At 43.8% G+C, this 20,764-nt stretch overlaps 1 protein-coding gene and 1 pseudogene across 4 annotated transcripts in view; one reads left to right on the forward strand and one right to left on the reverse strand.

The window, feature by feature from the left end:
* The window catches only part of LOC115029097, a 192,978-nt pseudogene extending 178,178 nt beyond the window's left edge, over positions 1 to 14,800 (reverse strand). Inside the window, exon 1 of the transcript XR_003834674.1 lies at positions 14,532 to 14,800. The product of XR_003834674.1 is annotated as a U1 small nuclear ribonucleoprotein C pseudogene (transcript). The remainder of the gene's footprint in view (positions 1 to 14,531) is intronic.
* On the forward strand, positions 83 to 18,956 carry Inhba (inhibin subunit beta A). Of its 3 annotated transcripts, XM_029468527.1 has the most exons (5): positions 83 to 264; positions 3,500 to 3,687; positions 5,724 to 5,805; positions 8,414 to 8,916; positions 17,517 to 18,956. In XM_029468527.1, the coding sequence occupies exons 4-5, from the start codon at positions 8,529 to 8,531 to the stop codon at positions 18,401 to 18,403; spliced, it is 1,275 nt and encodes a 424-aa protein (XP_029324387.1). In that variant the 5' UTR covers positions 83 to 264; positions 3,500 to 3,687; positions 5,724 to 5,805; positions 8,414 to 8,528; the 3' UTR covers positions 18,404 to 18,956. The 3 variants fall into 3 exon arrangements, with proteins under 3 accessions (XP_029324387.1, XP_029324388.1, XP_029324389.1); XM_029468528.1 differs by lacking the exons at positions 83 to 264; positions 3,500 to 3,687 and having other exon boundaries at positions 5,539 to 5,805; XM_029468529.1 differs by lacking the exons at positions 83 to 264; positions 3,500 to 3,687; positions 5,724 to 5,805 and having other exon boundaries at positions 8,276 to 8,916.
* Positions 18,957 to 20,764: the final 1,808 nt, after the last annotated feature.

Here is a 20,764-nt window from a genome sequence, read left to right on the forward strand (position 1 = left end):
GAGAGAGAGAGAGAGAGAGAGAGAGAGAGAGAGAGAGAGAGAGAGAGAGATTGGACAGCTTCAAGCTTTTTGTTGGCTTTAGCTTTTTGGATCTATAATTGGACAACAGGTTGTAGAGGTATCTTTGTGGATAAGCAAAACTGGATGAGAATCAAAGCCTCTGCTCTCTTATCAATTTAGTGGAATCTACACACTAAATCTCTGTGTCCTCATAGCTGTGTCCTCAAGCCAGGAATATGGGACTTGTTATCCTAGAGGTTCCAGGTAAGGAAAAGTATAGCGGCACTCTGTTCTATATTCCTTTGAAAATGTTTTCCATGGTCTTTTAGGGGAAATAAGTCAATTTCTGTACCAGATGTTTCCTGATTAGGTTTTAACTGAGTTACAACAATTAATGAACATATGCATGTTGGTCAGAACTTTCAGAAGGCATATTTATATAGTTTCTCTATAGGTCACAAGAGATTATTGAGGCTTTGTATGTTCTAGCCATTCTTGGGAAGAAATCCAGGCATTTATGAATCATTCTGGAGTTGATTGAAGCTTTTGGTTCTAAAATGACCATTTACCTGAGTAGACTATGATTCATATCTTGGAGGAGATGACATGGCGTCATGATGTCTAAGACACTCCTTTCATGGCTCTGTCCATTGACAAATGAACTCTGACTTACTCTCTCCTTTCTGGATGACCTGAGCCACTGAGACTCTAAGCCATGTACTTGGCAGAGTAGCCCTTGTCTCCTGAACAGTGTTCATACCTAAGCTGGCTTGTTGTAGGCTGTTTCTGTCTTCGATATTTATCGTTTGTTGTTGACGACACCTTTTCTGTGTCTGTCACAATCATGTCTGGTTCTTCTCAGAGGAACAGCACCTGGTGGGCCACAGCCTTCCTTCCACTTCCTTATGAGAAGGATACTTGCAGGATCATTTGTTGCTTGGAGTGAACATTACGATTTAGGCAAGAACTCTGCTTTATTTCTTTGGATATTGATATTATGTCATTACCTTGAGTACTAGGCAATAAAAATAAAAACTAATAGCTTTTTATTTTTCTCTCTTTTTAAGTTAAGCATGGCTATCTCATATTTGCAAAATTTACTTTGGGGAATTCACTGTTGCATTGATGGAGTTGTTACTAAACGGCTAAAGTGAAGAACCCAGTTCTTCATTTACTTTTTCTCAGGGAGTCCATTATCTTCGAAGACATTGGGTATGAGTCAGCCCATCAAGATTTGTTTCTTGCCACCAAGAATGCCCTTGGTTTAACCCAAAAACTGGCTGAGAATGTACTGAGGGCATATGAGAATGTGGGTGGGGACTGCAAGGCTGCCTATGGAAGTCAGCTATTTGTTCCCTGGTGTGAGTTTCTAGTCATTGGGTACCATGCATGCGTGAGGAAGCAGGGTCACTTCAATCACTAATACTTTGCATAATTGGATGCTTTTCCAGTGTTATAGTCTGGGTTTCCAAGTTCTCTTGCAGCACAGATGGAAAGGGAATTGGGTGAAATCTTAAAATCATGACTCTAACTCAGGGCTTCTCACTGTATAATCATTGCTAATTTTTCTAGCGTGGGCACCATCCTGTGCTGTGCATTGTAGGAGAGCTCTTAGCATTGGCCTCTGTTCAGTAGATGCCAGTGGCACCTCCTTCCTGGTTATGACAGCTGAAAGCATTGTCAGATGTCCCGGAGAGAGAAACTAGTTCAGCTAAGAACCGCTGTTCTGGAGTGAACAGCAATGGTTTACTTACAGAATTCTTCCTTCTTTTTCTTTTCCCATTTTTTAAGTGTAGCATCTGCGGCCACTGTTAAGATAACAGTCTTCAATATTCTGAAGGCAGGTCCTCATAGACAGCATGAGGCCTGAAGGGATACTCAGGTGGTTCTGAGAAAAATGTGAGTCTTAGGAATCAGGGAGTTTGGGGTTAACCGTCTCTTATTTGTTGTTTTGGATACAGTTCAGAGCAATGTGAATGCCCCCCTTTCCAGTTCAGTTTTGAACTATTCATCCTTGTTCTAGCTTAGAAGCACACAGCCCCCTAGTTGGATTTTTGACTGCAAAGTGCTCCATCTCTGGCCCAAATCCTGGTATCTAACATTTGGCCCAAACTAGTTGCAGGCTGTAGCCTGTAGGAAACAGACAGGTTTGCCAACCCCATACTCTCCCAAAGCCGTTTGATGGGATGGTTAGACAGGGATGTCCACAGTTTACTGCAGCAAATATCATTCAGAGTTCTGCCCATATTTTCTGGATGCTGTGCTGTCTCTTGTGGAGAGAGGGTGACCCTAACCAAGGAGGCCAGGTCCCCCCCCGCCTTAAGCCCAGAACAACATGTAGCTGATGAGAACACTTCAAAAGTTCTTTTCATTTTCATAGTCACGTTTCATGTTTACTTTCCCAGCAAGGCAGGCAGAAATCATGAATTTTTTTTTTTGAAACAGATTTTTCATAGGAAGGAACCAAACACCCTGAGTTATCAGCAGCTTGTCTGTGCCTCTGAACCACCAGCCTCCTGTCATTCAGTTGAATCAGAGGACACTTGTCAGTCACCTGCTTAAGGTGTCCACATTCTCTGGCTTGCAGGTTTGACTGAATCACAGGATCTGTGAACCCCAGCTAACCACAGAGTCGTGGAAAACGGCTTCCTTTCCAAGCCTGTCTCCTTGCTTCAGGGATAGTGAGGGAAGAGCGATTAATAGCCTGCATGAAAGCTTAAGGACATACGGTTTGCTTGAGAGGAAAAGTGAATATTCTCACGACTTGATCTCTGCCAACTTTATATGGGCCCAGCTGCTGCACAGGGCAAACACACTAGTCCAGAGTTAGCTATGCCCCTAAGATGTGTGTCACCACAAGCCACAGGCCAGCACTGAAACGCAGGTTTCCCCCATCGGCACAAAGGAGCTCTATCCTCAAAGGAACTTTGTTTCTTGACCAGCTCACTAATTGTGATTGAAAACACCAGCTCCCCAGCAATGCTCACGCATCCGAGTTAGCAGAAACAAGACAGGCCCTAATTGCTCCATTTACATAAAAGTAGAAACATACAACTTCTAAATATAAATCTCTGGCACATCTCTTCTTTTGCAATTACAGTAAAATAAGGTACCAGTTTCCCTCCGGGCTCCTCCTCACAGCAAGCTGCTCCCTGGGTTCGCTAGTGGCTGCTCCTCCAGGCAGCACAGGGCCAGCGTGGAGTTGGAGCTTTGTGAAGTAGCCAGTAAATCAGAACGCCTCCGCTAGGTGCAGAGCGCGGTGGCAGCGGGCCACTCTGCCAGTGCGGTAGTCGGTGGGACCGAACTCTACACTCGGGAAGGGGCAGTCTGCGGGTGCGGGGCCTGAGCTGCCGCTCGCCTCGGTTGGCCAGGAGACCGGCAGCCCCACTGCAGGTCCTGGTCCCTGACATTCCCTGGCACCCAGGGCTGGGATCAGAGATTCCCGGCTGCACTCACTGAACAGTGATTTTTTTTTCTTTCCCCTCCCTGAATTCTTTAGCTGCCAAAAGGGGGGGGAAAAATCAAGAGCTGCGCTTTTAAACGAAGTTGCCCTTGCTGGTGTTCAGGGTAAAAATAGAGGCGGCCTCTTGGACCAGCTTGGCCCCTGAGTCCAGGCGTCCCGCGAGCCGGGCTGGAGCTGCGCATTCGGGAGTGATCCCTGGAAACTGCCAGCAGGTGCTGCTCAAGGTACGGTGGCAAGCTGAAAAGGGACAGGGCCTGGGTGCAGGGAGTCTCCGCGGGAGGGGCAGGAAGTGAAAGAGAAACCAACCCCGCTCAGAGCTGCGCTGACCAGCGCACGCCCTGGGCCCTGGAATTCAGCTGGGAAACGCTGATCCTCAGCCCAGAATATTCCACAGAGGCTATTTTAACCTACCTGCTTCCTCCACCACCCCCACCTGGATTTCCATGGGAGGAGAGGAGGCTTTCCCAAAGTGGTTCCAGCTCTGAGGTTGGGGGAGATTCAGCTACGTCATAGCTGCTAGACTGGCTTAGTAGGTTGGCACTTGCAGGGTGTCAAAGTCCAACAGGGTCTCAGAATGACCCTGTGTGAGGTGGCCCCTGCAGTCAGGGTCTTGAACATTCTTATGACACACATGCTTAAGAAACTACAGGAATGCTCCGAAATAACATTCTTTTGTGACCAATGAGTTTTGATTCTGAAATTATACATCCCACTTTATAGATGGAAACACCGAGGCTTGAGTTTAAATTAGGAGGGCGCCCCGGAGCTGGGGTCTGACTCGGGCACTTTTCTGTGCCAAGCCAGTCTACAATCTACATTTGGGTGTAAGTGGTACTTTCCCTGAAGTTATGTGTGAGACAAGAAGTGAGTTTAGATGCTCAGGGGTTCTTATCAAACAGTATGGAAGTGCCTCTCTTCCAAAGGTTCTTCCCGGGGTTGGGGTTGGAGTGGAATTGACTATCACTGATTATCTTTCTGTCTTTGCCACCCATATTCCTGTCATTTCCCCCTGGAACTTTATTTCCTACTTCAGTTCTCTTATGTGGATCTTAGAATACTCCTTCTCCTTGCCCCTCCCCTTCCCCCCACATATAGCTAGCATCCACACTTTGAAAGCAGTCAAGAGAGACCCTTTTACAGACAGCTCCTGGTGTCATAAAGGAACCCTCCCCATTTCGCATCAGGAGACCAGAGCCTCTACAGTTTGCTTATGGGCACAGTGAAAAGTTTATTTTATGCATCTTAAATCCGGCACACAAAACAACATATCTGGTCATATGGCTTTCATTAGTCCCCAATTTTGCACGTTTTATTCAACTTTTCATAAGAACCTGGTCAGTGCCTTATCTGTACTTCTCCCTGAGAACAACAGCCCTTCTTCACTGTGCTTATCGGAGCATTTGCCTCTCAGTGTTATCCCCCTGCCAGTGTGACCCAGGCAAAAGAAAACCCAAACCTAACTTTACTTCTATTTTAAGGAGAGTTCACTTCTTTTCATTAAACTCATATTTATAGTGTTTACAAATGATTGGACTTGAAGTTCTAGCTTTTAAAGAAAAGATGCAGGTGTGTGTGTGTGTGTGTGTGTTCCTGTTGTTTTTGCTAGTTAGGATGGGATTCATCTAGGCAGGATACTTATGAAGTTCACTTGCAAAGGAAGACCATTTCCCAAGTCTGAGGTGATAAATGATGTATGAAGCAGGCATTCAATTTCAAGGTGTAAATTAATAGTGTGAGTCAAAGCAGGGAGACCATCACCACATGGACATACAGATTTTCCTGAAGAAAATATTTTACTATAATCATAATACTAGAATCTCTATAAAGAACACTATGAATTTTTTTTGCTGTGGAAAAAGTACGGTGCTTTGCAAATAGAAGTAACTTTATGAAGTAACAGATGTCTTATGTATAGACATAAGGCTGAACCTGAATCTAATAAGAGGTGTATGTATGAATAGTAAAATGTCAAAGCTGGACACTCTTGCAGATGTGTGTATTTGGTTCTCTTATGTTTGTAAAGGGTGGACTATTCCTAGCCACAGGCTTTACTGGCTCAGTACATCACCCAGGTCCTGTCTCAGAAGCCAAGAGAGATTTCCATTAGATAATGAATTATGAAATGTCTCACACTGGAAAACGAGTCATCTGCTGATGTCATGCTGATTCTAACCAATCCTAAACAAAGCCCCAGCCCTCCTCTTTGAGAGGTACCAATGTGTGAGTGTACAACTAAGTACTACAGTATAAAACTTCACAGTGCCAATACCATGAAGAGGAATTCAGACAGCTCTGACCTCATGAGACAAGAGCCGGCTGACAAAACAGAAGGGACCCGAAAGGTAATGCTTTTAAATTCTTGCTTCTGAGCTCTCTACACATTAAAAGTCAGTATGGCTAAAAGGACTTTTACAACTTTTTGGCACCTCCATAGGCATTGTAAATTGTATCATTTTCTATTGTGCAGGCAGGTTAATACTGTTTTTTAATAGTCCTAGAGCATGCAAATAGATTATGTGTTTATACAACCCACTCAGCACACATATACAAGTACATATGCCAAAAAGAAAGTTATTTTTAAGAGTTCCATTTGCAAACAGTAAATCCAGGGAACACACACATATTCACATGCAGGGAGAATCCAAACATTGATAAGTTGCTCTTATCCAAATGCTACTATTAGGACTCTTGAGTTGTTTAGAGTCATTAAACTTTTAGCTCTATGTTAGTCTGTCTCGTAAAAACTTAACTGCACTACAAAATGCTCCAAGTTCTGTATCTGTAACTCCAAATAGGTGGGTGACGTTATTATAACACAGAGATGTTCTCCTGAACCATTGTGATGCCAGTGCCCCTACTTCTCTCCAATTTTTTTAAAATGAAAGTTTTAGGTAATATGGACAGTCTTATCAACAACAGCAGGGTCCTTGGTGTTTCTGGAGCTGGGAGTCCTTTTAACCCTGCAAAGGTGTCAGAGGGCTTATAACTGAGAAAGTCTTGTGCATTGTTGCTTTGGGAAACGATAGCATTTGTGTGGATCAGAAAAGCATTGATACCTGTCAAAACTGAAGTTTAACTAGTGCCACGATTTTATCAACTTCGTGTATGTGGATCTTATGCTTGTAGTTCTGACACCTATTAAATCTGTCCTCCTGACCAGCTTTACTTCACTAGAATGGTCTGAACATTGAAGGTGTCAGACAGAAGGGAATATATCTACTGAGACACAAGAGGCTTTATATGTAGGGAAGAAACTGGGAAAGGAGGACTGTTTTAACAGAGGGCACCTTAAAGATACTTCTGCACAATAAAAGACAGAGAATGAAAAGGTGGTGGGAAGAATTAAAAAAAAAAGAAAAAGAAAGAAAAGTCTCAGAAAAGAATTGTTTTAAAGTGCACATTGGTCTTGTTCTGTGAATACTGTAAACCTCAATGAGCTCAGCTCTGCTGGTGCTTTGAAGAGAAATGACCCAGCCAAGCAGCCCTTCCGCGAATGCTACACTATGGTCAAGGCTGACAAGGGGAGATGGGCAAGCAGAGGAACAAAATGAGAGTAGTTCATGCCAGGGGAAAAGAATTTGCCAATATATTTAGAGATTCGTGCCCTCCAGGCCAGTTACTCACATCATAAGAGTGCCCTGTTTTTCATGAAAGGATGTGAGAAAGGCCAAATCAATTCTGCACTTTATCTGTGAAGCCAGGACAGTGGGCAGTGGGCTATAATTTTTGAATATGTGTGCATCCAGGGTAGAGAGATGGGATACAGGGAGTGTCAGGGGGTAAGTACCTTCCCTGACTGTGTAAAATACTGCTTGCCCAAGGGAGCTTCCAGTGCCCTGCTGTGGTGCCCACTTGGCAAAAGCAGAGTGTATTATATGACCCCAGACAAAAGTTCTGCTGCGCTCGCTCCAGGTCCCATAAGATCTCTGGCTGGCATGAGGACCCTGGACATTTAAATATGAATGAATGGCCCAAATGAATGGTTCTGGATTCTGTCAGGCAGAACAACCAGCTGTCTCAGGCAGCCCCTCTGCCCCAGTCCCAGATCCCTGACCTGTGCTACCAATCTGAGGATCTTCCTCAGACCCACAACAGGATCAGGTGGGTGCTTACTCCAGGAAAGTGCAAAGCCATGGGAGATGACCTGGGGACACTATCCTATCTAGCTATCTCAGTGAATGGAAACAGTGCATTTAATTTGCTTGCCTTTCTCCCTCCAAAGAAGAAAGGTGAGGCAAGGAAAAGGATTGAGCAGAGAAAGATGAAAAGAAAGAGAGAGAGAGAGAAAAAGAAAGAAACCCCTAGACTAAAAGTGAACCGATTTAGAAGAATTTATTGTAGAAAGGACTGGAGTGCCCCCCCACCCCCATTCCCCAGAGAATGGTAGGATTGGAAGAGAGGTGTGTGTGAGGGAGCAAGGAGCAGCAAGAAGGCAGCCTGTCAGAAACGGGCTGTCCCTCCTCCCTAGTCACAGCTCATACTCACAGACGCCCTCCCTCCTCCCTCGCCCATTCACTCACTCACTTAGGGCCAATCCCTCTCTCTCTCTCTCTCTCTCTCTCTCTCTCTCTCTCTCTCTCTCTCTCTCCCTTCCCTCCCTCTCACTCCCTCCCCTCCCCTCCCCCTCTCTCTTCTTTTTCTCTCTCCCTCCCCCTCCCTTGCTGTCCTTCTTTCTCCCCCTTTCCCTCTGTCTTCTCTTCCCCCTCTCTCTTTTCTCCCTGTCTCTCCCTCCCATCCTCTCTCAGTCTCTGTCTCCCCCCACCCTGTCTCTTCCTTCCTCCCTCCCTCTCTCCCTCCCTCCCTCCCTCTCTCCCTCCCTCCTTCCTTCTCTTTTACTCGGAGACAGTCAGAACTCTCCTCCCTGACAGCCACAAACCTACAGCACTGACTGCATTCAGAGAGGGAACCTGCAAACAAAACTTCACAGAAAACTTTTTGCTCTTGTTCCAGAGAATTTGCTGAAGAGGAGAAGGAAAAAAAAGTCCAAAAAAAAACCTGTGCGTGAGGGGTGGGGAGGAAAAGCAGGGCCTTTAAAGAAGGCAACCACACGACTTTTGCTGCCAGGATGCCCTTGCTTTGGCTGAGAGGATTTCTGTTGGCAAGTTGCTGGATTATAGTGAGGAGTTCCCCCACCCCAGGATCCGAGGGGCACGGCTCAGCCCCGGACTGCCCGTCCTGTGCGCTGGCCACCCTTCCGAAGGATGGACCTAACTCTCAGCCAGAGATGGTAGAGGCTGTCAAGAAGCACATCTTAAACATGCTGCACTTGAAGAAGAGACCCGATGTCACCCAGCCGGTGCCCAAGGCGGCGCTTCTCAACGCGATCAGAAAGCTTCATGTGGGTAAAGTGGGGGAGAACGGGTATGTGGAGATAGAGGACGACATTGGCAGGAGGGCCGAAATGAATGAACTCATGGAGCAGACCTCGGAGATCATCACCTTTGCCGAGTCAGGTGGGTGCTGGCGTTGGGAGTGGGGGCGGGGGCGGGGAAATGTATTTCGTTGACAGTCCTAGCAGGAACTTCTTTCCCTCCAGCTCAAGACTGTCCGGGAAGGTTATTAGTTATTAGGTGGTGGTGGTGGTGGCGGCGGCGCCGGAGAGACAGAGGAGGGGGAAAGGACTTCTTTGCCAGGGAGCCCTGCCCCGCAATGGCTAGCTTACACTTGCTAAATAAACTCAGCGGTTACCCAGAGAGGAAGCTCTTGGGCCAGTCTGGAGCTGGAAAGCAGTCTGCTTGGGGCTCCCTGACTGCCCTGCCTAGGAAACCAGATTTGATCAGGCAGATGAAAGCAGGGCATTTGGGGGTTTGGGGTGCAGAGGCAGCATCTGGACCCCATCCAAAGTTTTTCTGGGGTAGGAGTGAGAGAGCCTGGGGGCCGAGTGCAAAGGCACTGATGATGGCTCTGTCTGAGAACAAATTTCCTTTAAATGTCTGATCTGGGGCTACATTGGAGCCAGACTCTGGGCATATTTATTAGTGACAATCATTTTCACCTCTGGAAAACCTACCTCTAAGAAAAACCCACCGAAGAAGCAAAGAGCAATTCATAGGGAATTGAATTAGTGATTAATTTTGGAACACTGAAACTTTTGCTGTTAGAACAAAAACAAAATAAAAACAGAAGCAATGAGCGACATCCACAAAAAGCCAGCAAACCTTACCCCCAACTCAGTTTTATTTTTTTGTAAAGTGACTAACTACTTTTTGCCAAGGAATGCAATCTTGACAATGGGCTCTCAGACCCTATGCTGAGGACTCAATCCTTAAGAGGAAAAACTTTCATGGATTCTAATCATTGGCTCAGGACCACACTAACCTGTTGCTGTGGAGAAAAATACCTGTCCAAAGCCCAGGCTCTAAACTGAGAACTCCTCTTCAGTCACGAGGATACAGATCTTACTGCCAATCTGTGGGAACCGGGCACACAGATGTTCTAAAACCTCTTTACTTTCATGTTAAATGCCAGGCTAAGGAATAGGATCCCTTGCCAAAGCCATTTGAAAGGAATGCCATTGTTTTGTTTGGTGGAGCATATGGGCTAGTGAAGTGTGTGCAGGGACTCCCAGCATTTTGTTTAAAAGTTTGCTGCAGCAGTATAAACAATTAAGGCAACACTCAAAATTTCCAATCCTGAAAGCCTGTTAACTCAGATGTTCTGTTTTCAAGAAAGCTGTGCAAGACCTGGGCATCCTTCTTTTGGGGAGGGGGGAGAGGAGACAGCTGGCTTGGTGGCTTCGCCCACAGGAAGCCTTGGTACCCCACCAGCTCCTTAGACAGGTTAGTTCTGTCCATGTCCTACTTCTTTAACTAGTTCCTTTTTTGACCCAGTTCCCCAAACCTTGGTCATTGAGACTTTATTTCCTGAGCCGTATTGAGGAAAAAGACAGGTTGGAAGGTGAGAAAGAAAACCTTTCCAGTGTTGGTTGGTGTGTGCGGGGGGGGGGTGGGGGGGTGGGGTGGGTTCCTTGCTTTAGGAGATTGGCCCTGGTCCTGACACAACGTGACTCATATACGATTCTATGTACAAGCTTCCCCTGTGTTGGCCACAACTGCAGTTTCTACTAACTTGGAATCAATTGTATCATGTGACTAGGTATATGTGTGACTTCCACCATGTTTAATGGCACAGTGGATGTTAGCACTCTATCCTTCCCTCTGACTTACAAGGCTTGTACAGAAAACCTACCACTCGGCAGTTAGAGATAGGGCAAAGAATTAGGTCATTTTCGTTCTTTTTACTTCTGACCTTCTCAGTGCTAATGGATCTCTCAGTTAAGTGGGATCCTGTCAGTTTTGCTTCTCTGTTGTTTAGTTTGAGAGAAAATGAGCTACTATTTACATCAGTGATTCACTGGACTCACACATTGACTGAGTGTAAAATTTATAAGAGGAAACTCCTTCTAGTCCAGGAACATGGTGTTTTTGTTACAATTGCTTATTTTCTCATGTGAGAAGTAGCACACATTGACTTCAAGTTGATTTAATATAATTTCACAAATGCAAGAAAGATCATAGTGTACAACCTACTCTCCAAGTAGCATAGGGTGTGACATAAGCATGTTGCTTATTCAGGAAATATATTTATTATCTGATTAGCTAGAGAAAATATGTGAAAATGAGCTACAAAGATCTGTCTTGTTGTTTTTGGAACAATTCTATTTTGCTATGTAGTAACTAACACATTTCAAGAATAGAGAAGGGTAGTTTTTTTCTTTTCTTTATAACCATTTGGACAACATAGGGTGCAGTCAATGACTGTTACCTGTAAACATACTATAGATGTGCTTTTCAATAGCAAGACCCCTGGTATGGGAATGTATGTTTTACTTTGGCCTCTTCACTCAAGATTATTAGATAAAGCTGAGAAAAACATGAGACTGAAGGGACTGTAAGGGCTGTGGTACCCCGACCTTTTAAGTGAATTTGTCCTGTGTTCAGGTGGGAAGTATTTTGGTTTTGTGAAGTTGATTTGAATTGCATTGGCTAAGCAGCAGGTATTCACTCTCAAGCTCCCTTCAATCTGTCCCAATAAGTGAAATTGATTTTATTTTTATAAGTGGCACCCAAGAGTGCTTCCCAAAGTTAGCATATTCATTGCATGACTGGCCCCATACCATTACTCCTGATTTTTATTCAAAGGAACAGCAGTATTGGAGAGTCAAGCCAATCCAGTGACTGTAACTTAATTGTCAATGAAATTGGCCTTCTCTATCAATGCACTGAGTTTTTTCTGCTTTTCCTTCTTTATAGTTGATGCACAATGAATGTACAGTAACAGCCTGCTATTGAGTCTGCATAGATTGTGGCGTGGTCAGCTGCTGATTTTCACAATTAGCTTACTGGAGTTCTTGCTACGTAGGATATAGAGACCATAGAAGTGATACCTGCAAAAGTATATACTGTTCAGGTGTTGTCTGAAGTAGCTACCTCTCCCCTCATGGAGGACACCAGGAAAAGAAGATTTGAATTAAAAATGAGGTCACCTGAAGACAACTTCTCCACACCCCAAGAAAGCCATCTCCAAGTGAAGTAAACACCAATAGCTCCATCCCCAAGCTTGCTTTTGACCTGTCTTGAGAATTATACTTCACTGAATCTCTGAACCTTTAAGGTTTCACACTTATCTGAATTTGAAAAAGACTGGCCACAAGAGGGCGCATCCCTAATCCCTCAGCTACTCTGAGAAAGGCAGTTTGGTGGGTACTTGAAGTCCCAGCCTGTAGCACCTTAATCTTGAAGAATATCAGTTACTTCCTCTCTACATCCCCACCTTCCTGCAGAGTTCAGGTTTTATAGGCTGGGAGATGCACAGCTACCTCTAAGAATACATTGAGACGCAGCACTGGAAGTGCTGGGACCCACATGAAAATTCCACAGCTCCATGGGCAGCAGAGGAGTGATACAATTCAAAAACAAACAAAGCAGGGATTGGGATGTGGGAGAATCATCAGCTACAGTGATGTGAGCACAGTCTTTCCCTAACAAACATCTTCCGTCTCCCCCAATTCTGCTTCCTAGTTTGCCTGCCTTATCAATGCTTTTCACGAGGGAAAAATGACAAGTGACTTACAACAGGGAGGAAAAAGAGACTATTTATTTAACGCCTGGTAGGAACATGGAGTTCAGCTGCAGAGGACGCATTTGTTTCTCAGCTGAGAGTGTGGAGAGAAACCGTGGGGGAAGGATGTGCCAAGAGATGAGCACCGGGTTTTTGCCTGTAGAGTGGGTGGACTGGAGTGGGAATGGGGAGATGTCAGGGGAGAGATGCAGTTTTCACATGGAGAAGGAGAACCTTCCCAGGCACTTCACATGAAAATACTTATTTGTCTTGGCCCTTCTTACATCAAACTTGAGTATGATCTCTTCACTTTAGTTCAGAATTCTTTATGCTTGACTAGATCCTGGGTCCAACATTAAAAGTGTAAAAGTTTCAAGGAACTCTAGAAAAAAACTCTTGGGTTGAATCTTTAGGGTTTTTTTTTCTTTTAATTTATATTATGAAGTAAGCTGCTTGTTTTGGACATTTAACCCTTCACATCATTATTTAAATGGAAAAGGCAATGGATGTTAAGTGACTCAGGCCTGAAGAGTTACAAATAATTAAAAAATGGATCCCAAGAAGAGGTATTAAAGCTAAACGGTTAGACAGGATAATTTATACAAGCAAGCTAATATACCTGCAATGGCAAGATTCTCTAGTGTAGGTCAAAGGAAAAATAACCTTTCAGATCTTACTCGCTGCCTTCCGCAGAAACCTCTGGAAGCCATCCAGAGGCCGCCTTAGTGCCCGAGAGAATGCACAGGCTGTAGTGTAGGCCCTTCATGCTCCTGACTGTACTGTATCTAGGCACAGGGAAACTTGATGAAGAATGGAAAATTTAAGTAACACATATTTTACAGCAGAGCTGTGCTCCCCTCATGGCGAGTTTAAATATGCACTATGAATGCCAAGGCTTTCTACATTAACAGAGACGTCATTATTACCAATTTGTAAAAGGGCAGCATATTTTACCCAGGATGTTGATGAGGAAAACCAGGCTAATTAAGCTGAAACTTTATGTGTACACTGATTATTTAATGGGGAATTATCATATATCCCACAAATCTGAGAGGAGGACTTTTGTGTATGTAGAATTTGTATACCACTGTTAAGAAGGAGCCTGTTTACTTAAGCCTTGGCTTACCTTCATGATCAAACTAGTGAGAACCCCCTTTTGCAAAAGAGAATTGCTACAAACATCCTTCTTTTAGGCTTATGTAGACTTTCTGTCAAGGTCCCCCACCAGGCAGCATTTCAAAGGTATTCTCTATAAGGTACAAAAATTATCCCTACTGAGTGTTCTGCCCATTTTCTTCTGCTTTGGTGCTTGTCCACCAAACTCATGGGGGCTTCGGTGATGAGATATTATCACCCACATGGGTTTGCGTGGGACTCTGATGCTGAGTTACTCAGTCAGAGCAGGCTGTGTGATCCAAGCCTTGCTCACAAGCCTCAGGACAAAAAATAGCACAGAGGAGGAAAAGAATGTTACCAGGGAGTAGTTAATGAAAGGTTACACGCAAGCAGCTCTAGCTGGGGAGCTGCGGCCTGGTGGAGGAACCCAGTACACACCTGTACACACCAGTGCCATGTTTTACGCCGCAGCATTGTGGGAAGGCATTCATTTCAGGATTTCACAGCACCAGATACTTAAATCAGGCTTGAAACGGATGGGAACTTGAGCCTAAACATTTCATCCTTAAGATATCTTTCTTCCTTTTTCCAAATCATTACATGTTCAGCATGGGGCCTCCTGGAAACGACATTGCAATAGAGTAATTTCTCCCAGGTAATAGAGATAAAGGGAATAGAACATCTACTAATTATATTTTTGATCGTTATGTAACTAACTGGAGAGTTGTAATATATTTCTGAAACCAATAGGTCTGATAAACGGTCAGTCCACTTCAGCTTTCGTCCATCTCACCCCCACCCCACCCCCACACCCTCTGCAATGAAAGCTAAGGGAAAAGAAAAAAATGCACTGCTTAATAAGTCAGAATACAATAGAACTTGTAAAATGTACCTGCGCGTGAGGTAGATGGAGGAAGACTTGATTCTCTCCTCCCCCTGTCCTCCTGGGCATACGGCAACAGCATTTTCATGAAATTGGATCTCAGTTTTATTTTTTTTTCCCTGATAAAATATCATGCAATACACAAATAGCAGTTCCAGAAATGGACACCAGGAGAAGGAGGGGACAGGCATGTCAATTAGTAGGGGAAAATCCAAATGTCAGAAATATGGGGGAGAGATGAAGCAAGCTAGAATGGATACAAATACAGGGAGCAGAAGCTTTCGGCTGGATAATTAAACTGCTGCATAAATCAGCGCTCTTGCCTCCCGTGACATACAGGCAATGGCTTGCAGTTAATTGTCAGCCAAGACCAGCCTGAAAGTCATTTTATGACGACTCTCTGAGCCTAATGTAACAACACCTGACAGACTGAGCCCCCTCTAATGAGCACTCTCTTTGTATGATCCTCCTGCAGGAACACTAAATCATTTGCTTCCAAGTACAGCCGCCTGTGAAGAAGGGGTGGGGCTACCTCTCGCATTAGAAACTTGTTCTCATGAAACTAGGGGCCATCCTGTAGGCTGTGTAACAGGAGTATGCCCTGCTGGCCATGATAAAAAGCAGTTCCTATGCCCTGCCACTTGTTCTAGCATGCCAATTAATCCTCTCTTGTCCCTACTGCAGCATCTGCAGTTGTCAGCCCAGGACAGTTTATGGGAAGCCCAGTGTTGAGCAGGTCAGCACCTCTTGTTTGTCTCCTTACCCTCACACCCATGCTAAGTGTGGATGGGGGCAGACCAGAGTTTGGGAGGAGGTTGCCTGAGACCTACTGAACCTTGCCAGGCAGGAGGCAGGCATGTGCTGTTTCCTAGAGAAAAACAGTCTCCACTGGCTTCTTTAATTTTGCTGCTACTTTTGTTTTCTCTATCTGTGGGCTGACACCTTGAGAAGCTCGGAGTTTTAGAAAGGGTCCTGCCTACAGGCAAGAAGGAAAAATGATGGGTAGCTAGGTGACATTTTTTTCTAAAGGTAATAGCAGATGCATCCCATACAGCAAAGGAACCTGAGCTGTTCCAAGCACTCTTTAGCCTATCTCTCCTTCTCCCTAAGCTCTCTGGACCCCTCTGCCCTTCCCTCCTGTACCTTACCACTGCATGCTCGTAAAAACAACAAACCAACAATAAACTCCCTCAACCTTACCAAAGGGTGAGATAGGATTTCACTTTAAAAAAACTATTACCATGTTTTTCTTCCTCACTGGCCCTTGCTTTTATATGCTATGGAATCAACATCTCCTCTTAATTATTTATTTTAACTCCTAACAAAAATATGAAGTCACTCAGAGGAATGCCTCTACTACCCCATCTTCTAGACAGATAACAGGGGACTTTGAGAATTGATCAATACTGTAGTCCTAGTCTACAGGGTGGGTTAGATGGAGCTGGGGATTTGCAGGGTACCATGCACACAACAGCCTTCCGTCTGCGGCAGAGCATTTGAAACTGCGCTGTGCAAAGAGAAGGAAGTATCAAGGTTCTGGCTCTAAAACTAGGTAGATCTGAGTAGTTGCTGGGATAGATTCTCTTTTAAAAGTACATAGAAAGTGGAACATGCTTTTGGTATTGATTTGGTGCAGTTTAGATGAACAGAGGTAAAAATAAGGAATTCAGAGATAGGGGTTGCTCTCTTTCTTTTTTCCTTTCTTTCTTTTCTTTCTTTCTTTTTTTTTTTTAGGAGTTGCTTTCTTAATGTAAGGCAGTTCAATGCTAATTTGCTCCCATTTGTTAGTAATCAAACAATTACCCACCTCTGCTGCATGGTACAGAATGACAGTGAATGGGATGCATAAGGCTTAGGCCTTCAGATGTCCTAAACTGAATTGGTATGAGGGTGAGAAGGGAGGAAGCGGAAAGTGGGGTCCGATTGGACAATTTTGGGGATAATCCAAGCGGGGTCCAATTGCATAGCATTGTTTTGGTTGCTCTGGGTGGCACAGGAACAGCCAGTGTCACTGCTATAAGTGAGTTGAGTGCATAAAGTTCACAGGGCAAAAATAATCCAGGTCACAGAGACATGGACCTATATGAGGCGTACAGTCCAAAGTCACGGGAAGTTGGACTACTGAAAAGCAAAGGTTGTAACAGAGGGGACAGCACAATCAGAGCCACCTTTAGGGAAGGTTTCTTCAACTGCTTGATGGAGCCATGACTTGAGAAGGGCCTGACTTAAAGTTTTAAGGGCCATTTGATGAAAAGCCTGCTGCTGGAATGGGGTTGACAGAGGAGTTAGGTCCGATGGTGACAGGAAGAAGACATGTGTCAGTAAGTATGGCCTCTACTGACCCACACGTAGCTACAGTGGACAAGATTTTGGGCTTCTGTGGAAGAATCTTCCCTGCCTTGCTCAGGCATCCAGGGTTTTCTTTTATGGGCTTCTGTTTTAGGTCTTTGCAGAACTGAGGTCTCTGCTCAAATGTCGGCTCACCATTCTCATTCCGTGGATTAAACTAAAATGAAGGAGTGAATGAAGTAGATGCAGAAGCCCGGGCTTCCTTCATCAGAAAGCACGGTCTACAAACTTGCCTCTGTTAGTCATGTCTCCCACTGCTACCCAATCCTGTATAAGTGAAGCAAGGCCATAGGCAGTGTAGAAAGAAATAAATTTCAATGTGTCCTAATAAAACTGCATTCACAGGCACTAAAGTTTGCACCTCAGGTAAAGTTGAACATGTAAAGAAAAATACTATTTTTCTTCAATCATTTCCATACTGTAAAACCCTTCTCAACTCGGTGGTCACATGGAAGCAGATTTATTTCATGCATGGGCTATAAATTGCTGACTCTGCATTGTGTGCAATAGCTGATAAGATTCTTGTTCCTCGAAGTTAGTGATAGATGTACAATTTAGTTAACAAGTGTTCTCTCTCTCTCTCTCTCTCTCTCTCTCTCTCTCTTGTTTTTTCTTGTTTTTCTCTCTCTTGTGTTTTATCTTTAGGCACAGCCAGGAAGACACTGCACTTTGAGATTTCCAAGGAAGGCAGTGACCTGTCAGTAGTGGAGCGTGCAGAAGTGTGGCTCTTCCTGAAAGTCCCCAAGGCTAACAGAACCAGGACCAAAGTCACCATCCGTCTATTTCAGCAGCAGAAGCACCCACAGGGCAGCTTGGACACGGGGGATGAGGCCGAGGAAATGGGCTTAAAGGGGGAGAGGAGTGAACTGTTGCTATCAGAGAAAGTAGTTGATGCTCGGAAGAGTACCTGGCACATCTTTCCAGTGTCCAGCAGCATCCAGCGCCTGCTGGACCAGGGAAAGAGTTCCCTGGATGTGCGGATTGCTTGTGAGCAGTGCCAGGAGAGTGGTGCCAGTCTAGTGCTTCTGGGCAAGAAGAAGAAGAAAGAGGTGGATGGAGATGGGAAGAAGAAAGATGGAAGTGATGGAGGGCTGGAAGAGGAAAAGGAACAGTCACACAGACCTTTCCTCATGCTGCAGGCTAGGCAATCTGAAGACCATCCTCATCGCAGGCGTAGGCGGGGTTTGGAGTGCGACGGCAAGGTCAACATTTGCTGTAAGAAACAGTTCTTTGTCAGCTTCAAGGACATTGGCTGGAATGACTGGATCATTGCTCCCTCTGGCTATCATGCCAACTATTGTGAGGGGGAGTGCCCAAGCCACATAGCAGGCACCTCTGGGTCCTCGCTCTCCTTCCATTCAACAGTTATTAACCACTACCGCATGAGGGGTCACAGCCCCTTTGCCAACCTTAAGTCATGCTGTGTGCCCACCAAGCTGAGACCCATGTCCATGCTGTATTACGATGATGGTCAAAACATCATCAAAAAGGACATTCAGAACATGATTGTGGAGGAGTGTGGCTGCTCCTAGAGTCGCCAGGTCCCAGAGAAAATGGATCTAGAGAGTCCAGAGAAGACAGTGGCAAAATGAAGAAAAAAATATAAGATTTCTGAACTAAACAAAACAACCAGAAAAATAGAAATAATAATAATAAAAAACCCACAAAAAAAAACAAAAATCAAAAACTAAACTGAAAACAAGACCTAATGAAACAGATGAAGGAAGATGTGGAAAAATATCCTAAGGCAGGGCTCAGAGATGAAGCAGTAAAGGAGACAGGGATTGGGGGTTGGGGGGAGAAGAGAGAATGGTGTACCTTCATTTCTTCCAAAACCAAACTGATTGCATCAGTTTTATCCAAACTGGGTATTGTCCTCTCTCCTGCCTCTTGCGGTTCCCTTGCGAGCCTGGAAGTCTACTTGTCTATTCTGCAGTAATGTGGGTTAGCACAACCCAATTAATAATGTCTAGAAAGCCATGAGTTTTAAAGGGCCAGTCCCACCCAGTTACCTAGGTCATAAGTATGTCTATGTGACACTATCTCTGTGTATTTCAACACACACACACACACACACACACACACACACACACACACACNCACACACACACACACACACACACACACACACACACACACACACACATGCACACACACACACACAAACACAGAGGTGTTTCCACACACCACATGCATACACATACTGGTAAAAGAACAATTCTGGGCAGGTGGTCACATTTTCTTTTCTGTACCACTTTTGCTACCAGACAAAACCAACATAAAACCTTGAGAACAAGAGTGGAAAGAGTGAAAGACCGAGGGAAGAAGAATACCAAGTTACATTTCGTTAAGGTGCTTTTGATCCTAGAACTATGCAACCTAATAGGTTTGAAACTGTTTACCTGAAAGAGGACAAAAAGAGAGACTTTTTTGTATTGGAAGTAACCTGATTAATTTTTATTTTCTTCAAGGAGAGATACTTGAAAGGAATATGTTTGTCCATCTGTTGGATTCAAACATTTCTATATTTTGTAAATGTTGTTTTTTTTATCGTTTACTATTTGCACTACAATGGTGTTTGACCTGTCTAATCCTTATTTAACAAGTATTTTCTTTGGGTGGGGGTGGGGGTGGGGTTTAAGAGCTGCACTTCATGTGAGCTATAAAAGAACTGCTACAGCACACAAAATAGCTATTTTTATTATTATAATTATAATTATTATTATTATTTTGTACCTTAAAAATAGACACATACACCAAAGACATTTGTGTGAGCCTTTAAACAGTCTGTCTGTGGTTGGTATTGTTCACCATCAATGAGTCAGGGGTACAGATTTAAGGTTGAGTTAGGTAGATTGTGTTCAGGCTTAAAAGACCTGAGAGGTTTGGGTTTTGACTCTTTTACATCCATGAAACAGGAAATTTCATACTGGATGTACAGTAGTGTACACTGTTGGATTATCAAGTTCAAATTCATGAGACTACATGCTTGTATGTGTATATATACATTGCTTGTGCATATGCATATCTGTATGTATATATACATGTATTGTACCATGTCCATACACATTTTAAGCACTTCAGGCTGTCATTTTTAAAATGTTCTTAAAACAATGAATGTTTGTGTGCAAAACACAGTATTTTTAAGAAGGATAAGTGATAGATTTTTTTTTCTTGCTTTTACTCTGTAGTACGTGGGTACATTTCAAATGTTAGGATGGGGAAAGACTGAAAATCCCAGTGAGTATCCAGCCAGGCCCTCTTTAAATGTACAGGATGAAATCCCCTCTTTCATATCCCCCCTGCTCCCTACAAGTTATCCCCTGTGGGGAAAAATGGGATGTTACTTTAAAAAAATGGGCTGATTTTTTTCAACTTATATTTATTATTTATTGGAATCAATCTTAAATCAGAAACGTTTTTGGAAAAAAAATCTTTAGGCTAGAATAATTTTTTGAATAGTGTTATTACTACTTAAATAATAAAATAAGCAGGAAAGTATTTAAGACAATGAGAGTTAAGGGAGAGAGCACTTAGGAGCCATGGAGTAGGCTAGTTGTACAAATCTCTAATATTCTATTTTACAGCCAAAAATCTTGCTGTGTATGTTTGTACTTTTTCAGAGGCAAAACCGAAAAGATTGTCTTACGAATATCAAAATACACACTTAACACAAGTTGTTAATTTAACCCAGGGTTGGCTTGTCTAAAACAGCTAATCAGTTATTCATTTACGTATTTAAAATACAGAGCCTTATTTTTACGGACTTGTTTGAAGTTTGAAAAACTTTATAAAAGTGAAAAACTCTAATTGAAAAAAAAACCCCTATATTCCTCAGTATTTTGTAAAATATTGAAGCTTTTAGCATTAAGTCAGTCCATAGATTAAAGTCA

Source organism: Mus caroli, chromosome 13 (genome assembly GCF_900094665.2).
Source record: "Mus caroli chromosome 13, CAROLI_EIJ_v1.1, whole genome shotgun sequence".
NCBI lineage: Eukaryota > Metazoa > Chordata > Mammalia > Rodentia > Muridae > Mus > Mus caroli.

Excerpts from the sequence above, each read along its gene's own strand:
- Inhba (XM_029468527.1), top strand. The coding sequence starts at position 8,529 with ATGCCCTTGCTTTGGCTGAGAGGATTTCTGTTGGCAAGTTGCTGGATT. Across the intron at positions 8,917-17,516 it reads CATCACCTTTGCCGAGTCAG|GCACAGCCAGGAAGACACTG; the intron begins GTGGGTGCTGGC and ends TTTTATCTTTAG.